The 15,538-nt window shown below is 23.9% G+C and overlaps 7 protein-coding genes across 13 annotated transcripts in view; 4 read left to right on the forward strand and 3 right to left on the reverse strand.

Moving 5' to 3' along the window:
- The first annotated feature begins 390 nt into the window (after positions 1 to 390).
- LOC102680506 (5'-AMP-activated protein kinase subunit beta-2) lies at positions 391 to 2,307 on the forward strand. 2 transcript variants are annotated; one of them, XM_031508580.1, is made up of 5 exons: positions 391 to 435; positions 960 to 1,177; positions 1,297 to 1,575; positions 1,661 to 1,891; positions 1,975 to 2,307. In XM_031508580.1, the coding sequence occupies exons 2-5, from the start codon at positions 983 to 985 to the stop codon at positions 2,119 to 2,121; spliced, it is 852 nt and encodes a 283-aa protein (XP_031364440.1). In that variant the 5' UTR covers positions 391 to 435; positions 960 to 982; the 3' UTR covers positions 2,122 to 2,307. The 2 variants fall into 2 exon arrangements, with proteins under 2 accessions (XP_031364440.1, XP_006611839.1); XM_006611776.2 differs by lacking the exon at positions 391 to 435 and adding an exon at positions 511 to 884 and having other exon boundaries at positions 976 to 1,177.
- Positions 1,574 to 4,082, reverse strand: LOC102680376 (pancreatic triacylglycerol lipase-like). Of its 2 annotated transcripts, XM_031508576.1 has the most exons (7): positions 3,948 to 4,082; positions 3,540 to 3,692; positions 3,315 to 3,463; positions 3,057 to 3,233; positions 2,705 to 2,980; positions 2,373 to 2,642; positions 1,574 to 1,889 (listed from the first exon to the last, which is right to left on the reverse strand). In XM_031508576.1, the coding sequence occupies exons 2-6, from the start codon at positions 3,644 to 3,646 to the stop codon at positions 2,404 to 2,406; spliced, it is 948 nt and encodes a 315-aa protein (XP_031364436.1). In that variant the 5' UTR covers positions 3,647 to 3,692; positions 3,948 to 4,082; the 3' UTR covers positions 1,574 to 1,889; positions 2,373 to 2,403. The 2 variants fall into 2 exon arrangements, with proteins under 2 accessions (XP_031364436.1, XP_006611838.1); XM_006611775.2 differs by lacking the exon at positions 3,948 to 4,082 and having other exon boundaries at positions 3,540 to 3,879.
- Positions 4,083 to 4,172: 90 nt separating this feature from the next.
- LOC102680162 (F-box only protein 22-like) lies at positions 4,173 to 6,346 on the reverse strand. Of its 3 annotated transcripts, XM_006611774.2 has the most exons (6): positions 6,106 to 6,326; positions 5,909 to 6,020; positions 5,600 to 5,775; positions 5,077 to 5,377; positions 4,622 to 5,007; positions 4,173 to 4,549 (listed from the first exon to the last, which is right to left on the reverse strand). In XM_006611774.2, the coding sequence occupies exons 3-6, from the start codon at positions 5,700 to 5,702 to the stop codon at positions 4,476 to 4,478; spliced, it is 864 nt and encodes a 287-aa protein (XP_006611837.1). In that variant the 5' UTR covers positions 5,703 to 5,775; positions 5,909 to 6,020; positions 6,106 to 6,326; the 3' UTR covers positions 4,173 to 4,475. The 3 variants fall into 3 exon arrangements, with proteins under 3 accessions (XP_006611837.1, XP_006611836.1, XP_031364435.1); XM_006611773.2 differs by lacking the exon at positions 5,909 to 6,020 and having other exon boundaries at positions 6,021 to 6,346; XM_031508575.1 differs by having other exon boundaries at positions 5,909 to 6,328.
- Positions 6,347 to 6,450: 104 nt separating this feature from the next.
- Positions 6,451 to 9,397, forward strand: LOC102680041 (oocyte zinc finger protein XlCOF6-like). The gene is made up of 3 exons (XM_006611772.2): positions 6,451 to 6,848; positions 6,946 to 7,113; positions 7,183 to 9,397. Exons 1-3 carry the CDS (start codon positions 6,675 to 6,677, stop codon positions 9,358 to 9,360), a joined length of 2,520 nt encoding a protein of 839 aa, XP_006611835.1. The 5' UTR covers positions 6,451 to 6,674; the 3' UTR covers positions 9,361 to 9,397.
- A 522-nt stretch (positions 9,398 to 9,919) lies between these two features.
- LOC102679728 (sphingosine-1-phosphate phosphatase 1-like) lies at positions 9,920 to 12,120 on the forward strand. Its single transcript, XM_006611769.2, has 4 exons — positions 9,920 to 10,734; positions 10,831 to 11,032; positions 11,113 to 11,337; positions 11,418 to 12,120. Exons 1-4 carry the CDS (start codon positions 10,284 to 10,286, stop codon positions 11,830 to 11,832), a joined length of 1,293 nt encoding a protein of 430 aa, XP_006611832.1. The 5' UTR covers positions 9,920 to 10,283; the 3' UTR covers positions 11,833 to 12,120.
- Positions 12,112 to 13,730, reverse strand: LOC102675543 (PIH1 domain-containing protein 1-like). 2 transcript variants are annotated; one of them, XM_031508578.1, is made up of 7 exons: positions 13,534 to 13,730; positions 13,384 to 13,456; positions 13,134 to 13,316; positions 12,891 to 13,063; positions 12,576 to 12,809; positions 12,362 to 12,505; positions 12,177 to 12,257 (listed from the first exon to the last, which is right to left on the reverse strand). In XM_031508578.1, the coding sequence occupies exons 1-7, from the start codon at positions 13,594 to 13,596 to the stop codon at positions 12,201 to 12,203; spliced, it is 927 nt and encodes a 308-aa protein (XP_031364438.1). In that variant the 5' UTR covers positions 13,597 to 13,730; the 3' UTR covers positions 12,177 to 12,200. The 2 variants fall into 2 exon arrangements, with proteins under 2 accessions (XP_031364439.1, XP_031364438.1); XM_031508579.1 differs by lacking the exon at positions 12,362 to 12,505 and having other exon boundaries at positions 12,112 to 12,257.
- A 116-nt stretch (positions 13,731 to 13,846) lies between these two features.
- LOC102679611 (inactive peptidyl-prolyl cis-trans isomerase shutdown) overlaps positions 13,847 to 15,538 on the forward strand; it is a 2,049-nt gene continuing 357 nt past the window's right edge. Inside the window, exons 1-5 of one of the 2 annotated variants that reach the window (XM_031508577.1) lie at positions 13,847 to 14,065; positions 14,189 to 14,444; positions 14,522 to 14,982; positions 15,054 to 15,242; positions 15,322 to 15,437. In XM_031508577.1, coding sequence (XP_031364437.1) covers positions 14,025 to 14,065; positions 14,189 to 14,444; positions 14,522 to 14,982; positions 15,054 to 15,242; positions 15,322 to 15,437 — 1,063 coding nt within the window. In that variant the 5' untranslated portion in view covers positions 13,847 to 14,024. Of the gene's footprint in view, positions 14,066 to 14,188; positions 14,445 to 14,521; positions 14,983 to 15,053; positions 15,243 to 15,321; positions 15,470 to 15,538 lie in introns of both variants that reach the window. The other variant, XM_006611768.2, reaches the window with a different exon arrangement.

Genomic DNA, 15,538 nt, shown 5'->3' on the forward strand with positions numbered 1-15,538 from the left:
ATATTATAAATAGATATATTTAAAGATTTAAAAAAAATTTTAAATCTATTATATATAATTATTATATATTATATATTCGTTTCAATTTCAGTAAAAGATATTTAAGATATATTCTAAATATGTTTATTTTTATAAAAAAAAATAAAATGTTATCTAATATATAAGAAAATTATCTTTCAATATTCTGATAATCAAACAATGATTTGAAAAAATAAAAATCAAGACCATGAAATAAATGTAAAATTAAAATTATAATTAAATATAATAAAACAATAACTAAACTGAATAATACATATTGGTAACCTCAAGTGTGAATATAAAAAAAGCAAAAAAAACTTAAAAAAATAATTAATTTCATTATCGCAATGTTTAAAAAATAAACTATCACTCGTGTCAAAAAACATGCAGCTTATTACATTGCTATATTCATAAATAGCATAATGAAAAAATAACAGCTTTTGATGCTACAATTATTTTTTATACTGAATGATAATATCATATATGACAAAAAAATAATAAAAGAATCAGGTGATTGCATTTCTGTGACATGAAAAAGTATTGCATATCATGTCTATTCTATATTTCATCTGTGGTTCAATATTCACTTATGTCGATAAGTAAATTTTCAACAAGTGTGGCAGCCATTTTTAGTCAAATCTAATGAAATCATTATTTTTATCATATCATTTTTTGACATTTTAAGTTTTTATTGTGCTTGATTTGTAGCTTATAAATAACATATGTTCCAATTAAAGAATATTAATGAAAATAAAATAATAAATAATATTAATCTAAAGTTAGATCGTAATCGTATTTTAATTAAATAAGATATAATTTCTTGGAATTTAGATTTTTGTAAATAAAACAAGTGATTTAAAAGACAGGTTGAACATACATATATTTTATTATATATTTTATCAATAATTTGTGTCAAATTAACATTTATCGTGATCTTAATTTTCTTTGTGACAACAGTCTGATAATGGGCAATGCTGGAAGTAATCAACCAGTTGGACATCACCACACAAGTAATACAAATAGAGAGCATCGTCATGTTAAAGAATATCCTCCACCTTCACCAGGGAAGGAAGGCCAAGCTTTTGTTTTTGATAAAAAACCAAGCCAAAAATTAGTTTTTCAATCATCTCATGAAGAAGAAGAACCTTATTTTGCTAAAGTATTTTTAATTATATTTCATTATATTCAATAATTAGTTCAGTTCATTATATTAAATAAAATATAAAAATACAAAGAGAATTTTGCTCAAAGAATTTTTATTATTTTTATTAATAATAGACTAACGCTCATCAAGATGGAGATGATTTTACTTCTCAACGTCCTCGTTCAAATACAGTATCCGAAGGTACTAAAGTAACAGATAGTAAAGTATTACCAACAGTTTTTAAATGGGAAGGAGGTGGTAAACAAGTTTATATCAGCGGAACTTTTACTGGATGGAAAACATTACCAATGGTTAAAAGTCATGGTGATTTTGTTACAATTATTGATTTGCCAGAAGGAGAACATCAATATAAATTTTTTGTTGATGGTGAATGGAGACATGATCCAGATATTGTAAGAAATTATTTTATTAATCTTAAGTGATATTAAAATATTCTTTAATTCATATATGTTTTAATTGAAACTTTTTATACTATAGAAAATTGTTGATAATGGTATGGGTTCCAAAAATAATTTAGTATCTGTAAGAAAATCTGATTTTGAAGTTTTCCAAGCTCTTGCAAAAGATAGTGAAGGTGTTACAAGTAGCGCACAGACGGAATATGGACAAGAAATTCCTCCTCATAAACCTTGGGAGAAAGTTGCCGGTCCACCAATATTGCCACCACATTTACTTCAAGTTATTCTTAATAAAGATACTCCTTTATCTGTAAGTAAATATATAAAAATATGTATATTTTAATTTACTAAAGAATTTACTAATATACAAATTTTTATTAATGTTAATTTCAGTGTGAACCAACACTTTTACCAGAACCAAATCATGTTATGTTAAATCATTTATATGCTTTAAGCATTAAAGACAGTGTAATGGTTTTGTCTGCGACACACCGTTATCGCAAAAAATATGTTACGACTTTATTATACAAACCAATTTAAGGATATTAAATCATTCCTGAAGCGATCAACTATTGCTAGTTACATCAAATTAATACATATTTTGTAGATAAGATAAATATCGATATTCAAAATAATTATTGGAAAGTTGACAATGCATGAAGTTTGTTGTATATCAAATGTTATATATAATGTAATTATTATTTATTAAAATTATTTTATATTAGATATGTTGCATATAAAATTATTTTCATTAAATTTATATATTTTATTCTATAATAAGTTTTACTTACCTACATTCATTTTAAAATATTAATAATTTTTTTAAATCATATTATCAGTTATTTCTTTTGATATGGCATAAGGAGGTTCAGATCCTGTTTCAAGAAAATAAGTTCCAGTAGCCGTTTTATCAACATATTCTCCCATCAATGTAGTTTTGGAGTAATTGCAATTTCCTTGCATAAATTGATTCCACGTATCGCATTTATTCGCCACAAATCCAGTTTTAGAACTAATACTTTCGGTAAAATATATAGTCGCTCGAGTGTGACTACATGCCTCTATGTAAATAGAATCATATGTGTAGATGTATTTATTACTAAATACATAAATTATATATTACCTATTATTTCTGGAATACAACAGCAACCAGGTTGAATAGGTGTTCCTGCATTTGGATAGAAATCTACGCTGCCTAAAGGTTGTAGAAATCCTAAGATTCCACCACAAGAATGAATAATATCAACAAATATCGCATCTGAAGGATCTAATCGAGTTTTATTGGATGTAAGTAAATGAAATCCAGGCAAAGCAGGATCTAAACCTGTTATTCTTCCTAAATGACCAGAAGTTATTGAACTTCCCGTATTACCAGCTACATGCGCTCCAAGAGAATGTCCTTTGTATAATAATAATCAAAATATAAAAAAACTATAATAATTATATTTTTAATTCAAATTAATAATATTGTATACCAAGAAAATGAATATTTTCAGTTTCAAGGCCAGTTTCTGCAACTAAAAAGTCGATAAATTCAGCAGCTGCTTTTCCTACCAGTTTTGTATTTTGCATTGGTCCAAGATAAAATGTGCTTGCAGCCAAAGGTTGCCAATCAACCATAATGATATTGTAATCATTATGTTTTAAATATTCTATATAATCATAAAAAATTGTGAAATATGTATTGTGAAATAGATTTTATATTAAATCACATTTTCAAATCTTTATAATACCATCTTTCAAATTGGCGATATTAGTACTCATTGCACTCGATTTCCATCCATGCGTTATAAACTTCGTTTGTCGAGATGGATCAAAATTAGAATTTTGTAGTTCTTTGGTATCGTTCGTATATAATTGAGTACCATTTTTAGAACCATATCTTGAAATATATTTACATTTCAAAAAAGATTTAAATATATTTTTAAATAAATATTTAAATTATAAATTATAAATACCTAGTATAAAGAATAAAAGATATTTCTGATTCATCAAAAATGTCTCGTTCATCATTTTCTGCGCGTTTTAGTACTGCAACCTGTGGTTGATCATTTCCATCAGGCATAAAAATCCAATCCTGACCATATCCATCGTATCTTTGTTGCAAATTACTATTCCATGTTTTGCAAATTGTAAAATTAAATAAAATGACTAATATGAAATATGTCAATAGATTTAGCGTAATCATTGTTTTACATTTAAAAATCACTATTTGATATTTAAAAAATTAAAAACTCATATGCAATAAAAAATTTTCAATATGTAAGTACTTAGAAATACTAGTTGTCTTATTTAGGTGACGAAAATTTTAAAATAACCTTTTTATAAACCCTGACAATATCACATAAACATAAACAATCTCTTACATGGCCTAGTTTCCTTTATTTTATCTTTATTCCAATCTCGGATGTGCGGAAATACTATCAAGTGGTTGTTTAACAATGCCTTAAACATTATAATTGTATTCAAAGAAGTGTAGATTTTTACCCACTTATCTGTTGGATATGCTTAGTATTTTCATATTATCGCGTTGAAACAGTAAACGCATATGTGATATTAAACAGAATTGTCGTTTTCTATACTGATAATTATTTTTAAATTGTTTTGTTCATTATTCAGGAAGCCATCCATTTCTTTTAAGATAAATAAAAAGTAAAAAGATTTTTTTTTTACGAAGTAAATTAAAGAGAAATATAAAATGATTTATACGAACGTAAAATATATTAACATAAATCATTACAAAACACATTTTTTCTCACAATTAAATCACAATTGTAGACTTTGTATATTATAGTTCGCGATTTAACGTATATCACATACGTTTTTAATTCAAAGATATTATTTCAATTAATTTTAAAGAGATTCAGATTTTTATTTGTTATAGATTATGAATTTTAACCATATGTAATTATCAAAAAAACGGTTGATCTCTCGTGGTACCAGAAATTTTTTTTATCATTAAAGCTTTCTGAAAAAAATGTATTAATATAATTATTTAGTTTTCCATTATAATAATATTGTCATAATAAAAGATATTTACTAGTTGGTATTGTAGTTTCTCCGAATTCTCCATCACCGAAACATCCTACTAATGGTATGTCTGGAAATAATTTTTTGAAAATAGATGACTCCACATTTCGTTCATTAAACATATTTTCTCCACGTTCACAACACGCAAACATAAAACCCATGGAATGTTTTTTTAGAGAAATATGACTCTTAAATAATTTTAATCTCTGTTCAACTAATTCCTTAGTTTTATAACTTTCATCCATAACTATAGACCATGAATCTACTGATCCAACTATAGTAATTCCAACACAAAATGCAAATCGAACATAATCATCATTTGTAGGATTTTTTGAATTATACACATATAAATCCTTAACTACTCCTCCCCATACAGAAGGTTTAACTGTTTTGTTACTAAATGTAAAAAAAAAAACAAGGTTATCTTATAATAAATTATATATTAGATATTATTTAAAATTTTACCATAATTGTAATTCCCCTGCAGCTGTTTGTGCTAAAGCACGACCTCTTTGATTACAAAATAATAAAAGACATTTAGATCCATTAGTTCCATGTCTGCTAAGAGCTTTTTTCATTCGTCTATAATGTTGTACCTTATATTTTGAAAATGCAACAATTGTGATTGTTACATCTGGTATTTCAGGTAAAAATGCACATACAATATTGTCTAAAGCACTTTCCATTTCTTTATCATTGATAAGTATACCAAATGTGGCAAGTGTTATTGCATCACAATTTTTTGGAAGTATTTTACAATGGCAATCTTTATAAAATTAAATATAATTATTCATTAAATATTATATATATTTTATTAAAATTAATTATATATATTATATTATATTATAATTATTATAATAATATTATGATATTAATATTATAATTATATATAATATATTATATTATAATTAATAATAAATATATATATTTATTTATTTAAAACTATCCTAAAATGTGAAAAAATTAAAATATAATATAAATAATATACCTTGTTTATTATATAATCTACGTGGAGCTTTAAAAATTAATCCTAATGTTGGCTTGATTCTTAATTTTTCGGTAATTTGAATATTAAAATATTCCACACCCATTTCTAAATTTTCTATAAAACAGATAGGACCCCCTCTTGTTCGTTTTTCATCATTTGCCACTTCTAACCAAGATCTGAAATGCAAAAAAAGCGCTATACATTAGCATATTTTATGAATTGCGAGAATACCGATATTATAAAAATAATCTGATAAAATTTCGTAATATTTATTAAAAATTATTAAAAATTTAATAAATAAAGATATACTTTTGTCAAATGTTTATCTCTCGACTGGGTAGACTTCTACGACGAATAAACAATGAATTTTTCTTTCATTTAAGATATAAGAACTTTATATAAATAATGAACCTTTCCACACCTGCAAACCATTGAAGCGTTCGAGAGTTCCATTCCATTCAAATATTTAAATACAATTCTTAAAACGTCATAGGTTAAGTACCGACTAGTATTAAGCTTTTTTCTTTCTTTCGAATTCGATGTAGTACCATCATCTTCATAACTTCTTTTTGCTGGTAAGTTTTCCATTTATTTACACGTATAATGTAAAACGATTGTTTTTATCGCATAAACTTTTTTAAATATTCTAATGTCTTAAATCGTTATTTGTGCATTTAGTATTTACTATTATATATATTATATCGTAGTTGCTTATGTCACGAACAAATGAAATGGTTAGATTAGTACTTATTTGTATTTTTCGTTTTTATTGATATTTTATTTTTAAAGATGAATTTGAAATATATATTATACAATAAAAAATAACAATAATGTAATGAAAGATTATTATTTTAAAATAATGATTATATTGTAAAAAACCTTGAATTTTTACAACAGTCATAGAAACTCTACCAGAAACACTGATGAACTTTTATATAAAAAAAAAAAAAAATTACGCGTATGTAATGGTGAATGCTATTGTATCATGTCTAAATTATGATCATTTATGATCAACGATTATAAACAATATATATAAATATATTTCTAGTTAAACACTTAGTTTAACTAATATCTAATGGAAATCGAAAATAAAACATCAATTTTATCAAATGATAGTGGCAATATTTGCCGCGTTTGTCTTGCAACAAATCAAAATAACCAATGCATTTTCAATGCTAAACAAACTAATTCTATAGACGAAAACACAATTGATTTATCTGAAAAACTTCGTTTGTGCAGTGGTATAGAGGTCAGTTTAATTTCAATACTTTTCTTCTTTTGAAATATTTTTCATAATGTATTTTCATATGTATTACATTTTTCATAATGTATTTCTCTTTTAATAGATATTAGAGAATGATGGTTTACCTTCCACTATTTGCATGAAATGTATATTAAAAATTAATGATGCTCATGAATTAAGACAGCAATGTCAACAATCTGATATCCAATTAAGAGAATTATATGGTAAAGTGGAAAAAATATATAATATTAACTTATGTAAGACTACAATAGTAAGTATATATTTATTTTGTAAATAAAAAACATGATCATAAAAGTATTAATATTTTTTTTTTTATCAGGATCAATATTGTCAAACTGATTATTCTTTTACTTCTGATTTAATTAAACTTGAAACTGCAATGGGTTATAATCCTTATTCAATGATAATTGTTAATTCAGATACTAAAAATATAAAAGATAATGAAATGATTAATGAATCAAAATATGTAGAAGATAAAGAATCTAATAGCAATTTAAATAAACAAAATGGTTATATGAAATGTAAACAAACAGAATATAAAAAAAATATTACAGGAAGAGAAGTTTATCGAACAAAAAAAATGACAATGTTTAAAAGAGTAACATCTATAGAAAATTTAAAAAATCATAAAGAAAGACAAAGGCAATACATAAAAAAAAATACAACTGTTAAATGGGATAATGATCCAGCAGATATTAAAAAAAAAGATTCTCAAAATTCTCATATTTGTCCAAAATGTACAAGATGTTATTCTAGTAAAAGATCTTTGGATAGACATATTTTGACTCATGATGAAAAAAAATTTACATGTGATAAATGTAGCAAATATTTTTTTCATCTTGATAAATTAATACAGCATAGCAAATTGCATATGATTAAGGAAAAACCTAAACCAGTGCTTTGTAAAATATGTAATAGAAATTTTAGAAAAACTGATACTATGGTAAGACATTTAAATGTTCATAAAAGAACTAATCCAAAAGAAGTTCTTTCCATTCTAAAGGAAATAAGAGATAAAAGAAAATTGGAAAATATTGAACCAGAAAAAAAGATTTTTGAAGCTGAAAGTAACAAAAATATAAAAACAATAGAAGAAGAATTTATAACAAATGAAAATATTATTTTAAATATCCATAAAAAAAAGACATTAGAATCTAATGATAAAAAATCCAATTTAAATTTATCATCAGATATTAATGCTGAAAATATTGATTCTTTTAATCATGAAACACTTTACCGATGTAATTATTGTACTAAATATTGTGCAAATGAAAAATCATTTCAAAAACATATACAAATTCATATTGAAAAAAAATTTGTTTGCAATGTATGTAATATGAAATTTTTTCGTCAAGATAGATTAAATAGTCATAAGAATCGATATGGACATGATGAAAAGGCAATATCATTAGAAACACAAAAACCATGTGATGATAAATCAGCTATTAAATTAATAAATAGTTGGATTAGAGAGGAACTTGATTCAGATAATGAAGAAAAGGGTTTTCCTTGTAAAATTTGTGGAAAATCATACGATACAAAAAAATCTTTGTTAAAACATCAATTGAGTATGCATAATGGAGAAGAAGAAAACTGTCTGACATGTGGTAAAATGTGTACTTGTGATGAGAAAATAAAAAATCAAGATAAACCAAATGAAAGATTAAAACCATTTCGATGTGACGAATGTAATAAATCTTTTGAAAAAGAAATTAAATTACAGAAACATATAAGAATTCATGAACGTGCTAAAGAACAACAAGATGTAAATTTTAAACGATTTTTATGTCATATATGTAGTAAGACTTTCAGGCAAAATACAGGTCTCATGTTTCATATGAGAACACATACAGGCTATAAGCCTCATGTTTGCAAATATTGTGGAAGAGGATTCACATCAAATTCTAATTGTATTAATCATGAAAGAACTCATACTGGTGATAGACCATTTGTTTGTCATTTTTGTAGTGCTGCTTTTGCCAAATCATGTACACTTAAAGCACATATTACAACACATACTGGAGAAGCAAATTATCATTGTAAAACGTGCGGTAAATCATTCAGAAGATTAAAATATCTGAAAGAACATAAATTCACGCATACGGGAGAAAAACCATATGCTTGTAAAATTTGTGGTACAGCATATAGTCATTCTGGTAGTTTATTTGTACATGAGAAAAAATGTAAAGCACAATATAATAGCTATCAATCTAATTCAACACAAAGTGTGCAAGCTTATTGTGAATCTGATATATCTTCGCCAAGTGTAACTCCTATTATCACAGTATTACCACAAATGTATCTGAATAATACAAATTCCATGAATACACAAAACAGCAAAAGCTATATTGATAATATTCAAAAGATAAATTCTCAGAATATTACTAATGTAAATGCTGTTAATACATCAGATTTACATATTCATCCAAATTCTGATATTTCTGATGTTTCTTTAGCTGTTAAAAGTTTCGCTCTTATTGGACAAATGTTTCAATAATAAATCAACTAATGAATGATTAAATTTTAAATTGAAATGTTTCTGTGATAAATATTCATTTTGCAAATAATATTTCATATATTAAATCATATATACATGATATGTATATATATATATATATATATATATATATACATGATTATGATAAGTATATATGATTTAATAATTTAATAATATATATATCATTGATAGAAAAAAAATTGCGAAATGTTCTTTTATTGTATTTTTAAATAGTATTGTTTATTGTATATTTTATATATTGTAATATATGGGAAATGGGTCTATTTTATTTTATAAGTTTTATTATTGTATATAAAATTCCAATTAAGAAATTAAAGGTAGGTTATTAAATAAAAGGACTAAGGTTACTTCTTTTTATATTAGAATTTTTTTTATCAAATATATAAGCTTATCAAATATATAATATATATTTCGTTTTCTACTTTTCCTAGTTTTCAATAATTAAAAATATTAATGCTTCTTTACATTAAGATATAAATATGGTTTGATTGTAAAACTGCCATAAAATTGTTGGTTTCTCTTGAATATGGCGGATTTAAATTGCAACATCTTTTCTGTAACTATGTATAAATTACTTTATGGCATACAAATAACGTGTTGTGAAGATAGTAAAACATATCATCTTTTAAGATGATGTACGGCAATATTATCAATTTTACGTTTATTTAATACACGTGTACTTTGAATTATCATATTAAAAATAAAAATTTGTTATAAATGACTCTATGAATATTGGATAAATTAACGTGATAGATTTACATTCAATTATTTTCATTTTAACAATTCTTTTATATATTAAAATCTTATACAATTTTATAAATTTATTATTGCCATATTAATACATATTGCGATAAATAAAATGTTTTTGTGGCGATGAAACTTGTATATTACATGTAGAAACTATGTGGTCAGAAGTTGTAGAATATTTGAAAGATGCTTCTTTAGTGGCAAAAATACAAAAATATTTTGGTGTAAAAATACATTATACGCAGAAAGAATATTGTAAAGAAAATTTATTATCAGAAATTCATGATACTAATTCTCGAAATATTAAATTGAATTCAAATATTTTTTTATTGAAATCTGAAGGAATAAAAGAAAATGGTTATATTACAACAGAGGAAAAGATAATTAATGAGAATATTTATACAGATGATAAACAAAAACAATCATCAGGCATTTATAATACAAATTATACCATAACAAATTATTTTTGGTATTATTTATTTTTATTTGGAACAATATTAGGAGATGAAATATTTTATTCTACATTTATACCTTTTTGGTTTTGGAATATTGATGGTGCAGTTGGTAGAAGAGTTGTCTTAGTATGGGCTATTGTTATGACAATAGGTATGTTATTCCTCCATAGAGATATAATATAAGATCTTATATTAATAATTTTATTTCTAAATATTTTATAGTTATATTACAAAAGTTTGTACGTAGGTCAAATATTAAAAGATATTATATGTTGGGCAAGACCTGCTTGTCCTCCAGCAGTTCGATTACAAGACAAATGGTCAGAAGAATATGGAATGCCATCCACTCATGCTATGATTGGTATATCAATTCCATTCAGTGTAGTATTATTTACAATGAATAGATATATTTATTCTATTTCCATTGGTTGGACAATTGCAACTCTATGGTAAGTGATATATTATTCTTTGACAATAGATTGATTAAAATTAATAAATGATTTTAAAATTATTATTATTTATTTAAAAGGTGTACAATTGTGTGTATGAGTAGACTCTATTTGGGTATGCACACAGTATTAGATATCCTAGCAGGTTTATTATTAGCTATTGCATTAATGATTCCATTAGTACCTATAGTGGAAATAACAGATTATTATGTTCTTACAAATATTTGGGCTTTAGCAATTTTAATAGCCCTTAGTATAGGTGTTATAGTTTATTATCCATGCAGCAAAAAATGGACACCAACTAGGTAATGAAAGTGATAATTTTATACTTTATAAATATATATACTTTATTATTTTGATTGCTATGATAAATTTTTTATTTTAGAGGTGATACTACTATGGTAGTATCTGTTACTACTGGAGTTCATGTAGGAGCATGGCTTAATTATAATATTGGATCAATGTCAGCTCCTACAAAATCACCACCATATGATATTATATGGCCATCTTATCCAATGTTTGGCTGCATGATACTTAGAACAATACTTGGATTTTGTAGCATTCTTGCAACAAGAGCTGCTTGCAAATCCTTTATTTATGGGACAATATGTGCCATTTTAAAAATTAATTCCAAGGATATGAAAAGTGAAAATTATTCAGAAAATAAAAATAAGATTTTCATTGATTTACTTCATAAATATATGACTTGTTTTATGATAGGTGTAAATACAGTATATCTCTTGCCAAATGTTTTTACCATGATTGGAATAGAAAGACCAACATTTTACACAGAAATATAAAATTTTTTTTTAATTATGAAAATAATATTTCTCAAACGATTTTTATAGTATAATATAGCTTAAATTGAAATGAATATAATCACTATAAAAATCATTCCAACACTTAGTGCTTGTTCCTATACATTCATTATTATATTGATATATAATATATTGTCAGGCATTCTATATTACTTCATATACCAAAAATACAAATCTTGTTTTATATTTGTTAATCTAGATCTAATTTTATTGTTTATATATATTAAAATTGTGGTTTTGTTAATAAAAAAAATCAGTTGAAATAGTAAATAGTGCAATTTATATTTTAACTTTTTAAAATATAAATAAATATTATAATATTTTTCGTTATAATAAAATAATTGATTGAATTAATTATTTTGAATATTCTCTAAAGCCTTTTTTACTGGCATATCTAATCTCAATATCTGTTAAAAATATAAATAAATTATATATTATTCTAATATTGTTATAAAAAATATATATATATATGTAAAAATTTTTAAAATATTATATTATAAAATATTCTTACTCTGAAATTATTGTCTAAGATACATTTTGCAGATTCTATATTTATGATATATGGAATTGATAGATCACATGTGGTACCAGTTTTATCAATAATAATTACAATACGATCTTCATTAAGAAGTACTTCTATCTCTTTACTCGTAATCTATATTAAATAAATAAGTAAATAAAAATACATATATTATCTATTGAAAATAAGTTTTTAATTATCTTACTCCTTTAGGTATCTGGAATAAACCAATTAAATGAATGGATGTTCCTTCTAAAAATTGTTTCAGTAAAACATAATCCAATTTTGAGATAACATTAGTTTCTAAAGAAATATTTTTTTGTTTTTCATGAATATTTGAAATAGGAGTCTTAATTTCTTCAATTAATTTTTTTTTAGTTTCTGTATGAACTCGTGGTTCACGATTTTCAATTCTGTGTTGTTGTAATTTTCCCATTACCTAAATTGATAAATAATTATAATTTATTTTGAAGTTTTATATATATCTTACATTTCTATGATGATTATAAAATAAATATACCTTGCGGTTTTTTAGAATTACATAATCTTCTGTATTTAATATTTTATTAAATTTATTTGATACACCATCCATTATAACTGATATTGTGAATAATAAAAAATTTTTGTTTTTTTGACATTTTTCAAAATATATTGTATTAATCACAACATCATATGTTACACAAGGAGATCCACCTATAAAATTAATATTTTTTAAATATTATTTTTTTAAATTAAATATTATTCTTTTATGAAATTTATTTACATTTATCAGATTCAAATCTTTCACTTCCAATACTCATAGGTATAACAAATTGTGGGTTTTCTTCAGATAATATTTCAAAAAGTTTTACATCCGATATATCATCAGGTGATGGAATTTTATCAGATATACAAATATTTAGAAATATTTTTTCTCCAGCATCAGTTTTAGTTTTTACACATATACCTATAATGTATGTATAAAGGTTATGTATTTTATATATTAATTTTTAAAAAAGATTAATAAGAATTACCTGGTATAGGTTGAATAATAAAGAAAGGTTTTGAATCAGATTTTATTAATTTATCATTAATTGATTTATTTTCCTATAAAAATAAAAAATATATATCATATATACTAATTTCAACATAAAATAAGTCTAATTATTATTATTATCACTTACAGGTAAAATAAGATTTTTCATTAATATTGTATCATCAATGTCCAAAAATGTTCTCTTATTCATGTTCTATTATTTGATAGATTTTTATTATTTATAATATAATACAAATTTATTAATTATCAAATATTAGAAGTAAAATTATTTTATAATTGCAATGTTTAATTTGAATTCATACACAGAGTTGCCGGTATGCGGGACAAAATGGTTAATAGTGGGGGAAATGATATTATACCATGTGATTTTCAAACGAATCGTCACCGCAGCGAGTTTGTCATTGTCAGCATTTTGTCTCATATATTGGCAAGTTTATACATATTAACGTATTATATGTAAGTGTGTTTACATTAGATATACATTGGTATTTTCCTTCTCGTGAGAGATTTTTTTTTAAAGATTATTTTAATTAATCTTAATAAAAATAGTGAAAGAAGATTATTTTAAATCTTAGTGCTAGTGTTAGTAGAAATAATTAAATAATATTAGCAATTAAGATGGCAAAATATATAAATGCATCAGATGGATTTAGTCTTAGGTATACAAATATATATAAATTGATTTTACGATACTTTAAAAAAAAAATATATATATATATATATATTAAAGATTTTATTATAAAATATATTTTATAAATAATATAAAAATATATTTTTTTTAGAGATTTAACATTAAAAGAAGGACTTGTATTTGAAGTCACAAATGATTATGAAAATTTTGATGAAGAAGAATTTGGTTATTCTGAAGATTTGCCATTAACTAATGAAGAAGCATTAAATCTTCTAAATATGAATGATTTTGAAGATGAAGATGAAGATGATTGTAATGATGCTAATATAAACAAGCAAATTACAGTTTGTGGTATTAGCTTTGAGCAATTAAAAACTAATATGACTGATATTTTTGGAAATGGAAAAGTAAATTGTTTTTTTTTTTATTGTTTTTTGTATATTTTTAGTTTTTAAAAAAAATAATGTTTTTTTTAATTTTATAGGTTATGAAATTAATAAAACAAAAAGGTGTTGGATCTATTGTGCCATATGATGCACAAATTACTATCAAATATATAGGACATTTTGAATATAGGGATGAACCATTTGATTCTAGTTTTGCTCGTGGTGGTGCAGAAACTTTTCGTCTTAATCAAGGCATGTTAATACCAGGTTTAGAGATTGGTATAACAACAATGCAAAAGCATGAAATAGCTATGTTCATTATACATCCAGATTTAGCATATGGAAAATATGGTTGTGCTCCTCGCATTCCTCCTAACGAAGAAATTCTATTTATTGTACATTTAACTGATTATATAGATAATGGATCTGTTGATAATATTAAATGTTTATCTTCAGAAGAAAGAAAACAACTTCCAAATATTGTTAAGAGTGTAAATGCTAAATTTAACACTGCCAAAGACTGTTTTAGTAAACAAAAAGTGAAACAGGCTATAAGAGAGTAAAAAAAATAAAATTTTTTTCAATGATATATATTTATAACAATATTATAATTATCTCATGTACTTTTAGATATTCAAAAGGACTTCAGTGGTTGGAAGAAGTAGAACTGAAAGATCAGGATGAAGAAGATGAAGTAAACAAATTACTTTCAAGAGGCTACAATAATCTTGCAGTTTGTTATAATATTGCAAATATGCCACGTCGTGCTTGTAGTGCATGCAATAGAGTACCTACACCTACAGTTAAAACTCATTTCAAGTATTGTGTATTGAAATAAGTTTTAGAAGATATCTATATTTAAAAAATACCTAATGTATTTATTATATTTATTTTGTAGTCATGGACGGGCATTATTGAAAATGGGAGAATTTTCTAAAGCAATGGAAAAATTGCAATTTGCTCTAAAAATGGAACCTAAAAATACGGAAATTATTAAGGAAATTAGAATTGTAAGTTAATGAAATGAAATTTTAATAAATGAAAATTAAATAATATATATTGCTGTTGAAAATATATCTTATATATATATATATATATATATATATATATATATA

The sequence above is a fragment of the Apis dorsata genome, unplaced genomic scaffold (genome assembly GCF_000469605.1).
Source record: "Apis dorsata unplaced genomic scaffold, Apis dorsata 1.3 scaffold_92, whole genome shotgun sequence".
Lineage (NCBI taxonomy): Eukaryota > Metazoa > Arthropoda > Insecta > Hymenoptera > Apidae > Apis > Apis dorsata.

Excerpts from the sequence above, each read along its gene's own strand:
- LOC102680506 (XM_031508580.1), top strand. The coding sequence starts at position 983 with ATGGGCAATGCTGGAAGTAATCAACCAGTTGGACATCACCACACAAGT. Across the intron at positions 1,576-1,660 it reads GGAGACATGATCCAGATATT|AAAATTGTTGATAATGGTAT; the intron begins GTAAGAAATTAT and ends TTTATACTATAG. Across the intron at positions 1,892-1,974 it reads ATAAAGATACTCCTTTATCT|TGTGAACCAACACTTTTACC; the intron begins GTAAGTAAATAT and ends TGTTAATTTCAG.
- LOC102680376 (XM_006611775.2), bottom strand. The coding sequence starts at position 3,769 with ATGATTACGCTAAATCTATTGACATATTTCATATTAGTCATTTTATTT. Across the intron at positions 3,464-3,539 it reads TCTTTTATTCTTTATACTAG|ATATGGTTCTAAAAATGGTA; the intron begins GTATTTATAATT and ends ATATATTTCAAG. Across the intron at positions 2,981-3,056 it reads TGAAAATATTCATTTTCTTG|GACATTCTCTTGGAGCGCAT; the intron begins GTATACAATATT and ends TATTATACAAAG.
- LOC102680162 (XM_006611773.2), bottom strand. The coding sequence starts at position 6,187 with ATGGAAAACTTACCAGCAAAAAGAAGTTATGAAGATGATGGTACTACA. Across the intron at positions 5,378-5,599 it reads TAGATTATATAATAAACAAG|ATTGCCATTGTAAAATACTT; the intron begins GTATATTATTTA and ends AATTTTATAAAG. Across the intron at positions 4,550-4,621 it reads AGAAACTACAATACCAACTA|AAAGCTTTAATGATAAAAAA; the intron begins GTAAATATCTTT and ends CATTTTTTTCAG.
- LOC102680041 (XM_006611772.2), top strand. The coding sequence starts at position 6,675 with ATGGAAATCGAAAATAAAACATCAATTTTATCAAATGATAGTGGCAAT. Across the intron at positions 6,849-6,945 it reads GTTTGTGCAGTGGTATAGAG|ATATTAGAGAATGATGGTTT; the intron begins GTCAGTTTAATT and ends CTCTTTTAATAG. Across the intron at positions 7,114-7,182 it reads ACTTATGTAAGACTACAATA|GATCAATATTGTCAAACTGA; the intron begins GTAAGTATATAT and ends TTTTTTTATCAG.
- LOC102679728 (XM_006611769.2), top strand. The coding sequence starts at position 10,284 with ATGTGGTCAGAAGTTGTAGAATATTTGAAAGATGCTTCTTTAGTGGCA. Across the intron at positions 10,735-10,830 it reads GGCTATTGTTATGACAATAG|GTCAAATATTAAAAGATATT; the intron begins GTATGTTATTCC and ends GTTTGTACGTAG. Across the intron at positions 11,033-11,112 it reads TGGACAATTGCAACTCTATG|GTGTACAATTGTGTGTATGA; the intron begins GTAAGTGATATA and ends TTTATTTAAAAG.
- LOC102675543 (XM_031508578.1), bottom strand. The coding sequence starts at position 13,596 with ATGAATAAGAGAACATTTTTGGACATTGATGATACAATATTAATGAAA. Across the intron at positions 13,457-13,533 it reads TGAAAAATCTTATTTTACCT|GAAAATAAATCAATTAATGA; the intron begins GTAAGTGATAAT and ends TTATTTTTATAG. Across the intron at positions 13,317-13,383 it reads TATTATTCAACCTATACCAG|GTATATGTGTAAAAACTAAA; the intron begins GTAATTCTTATT and ends CATACATTATAG.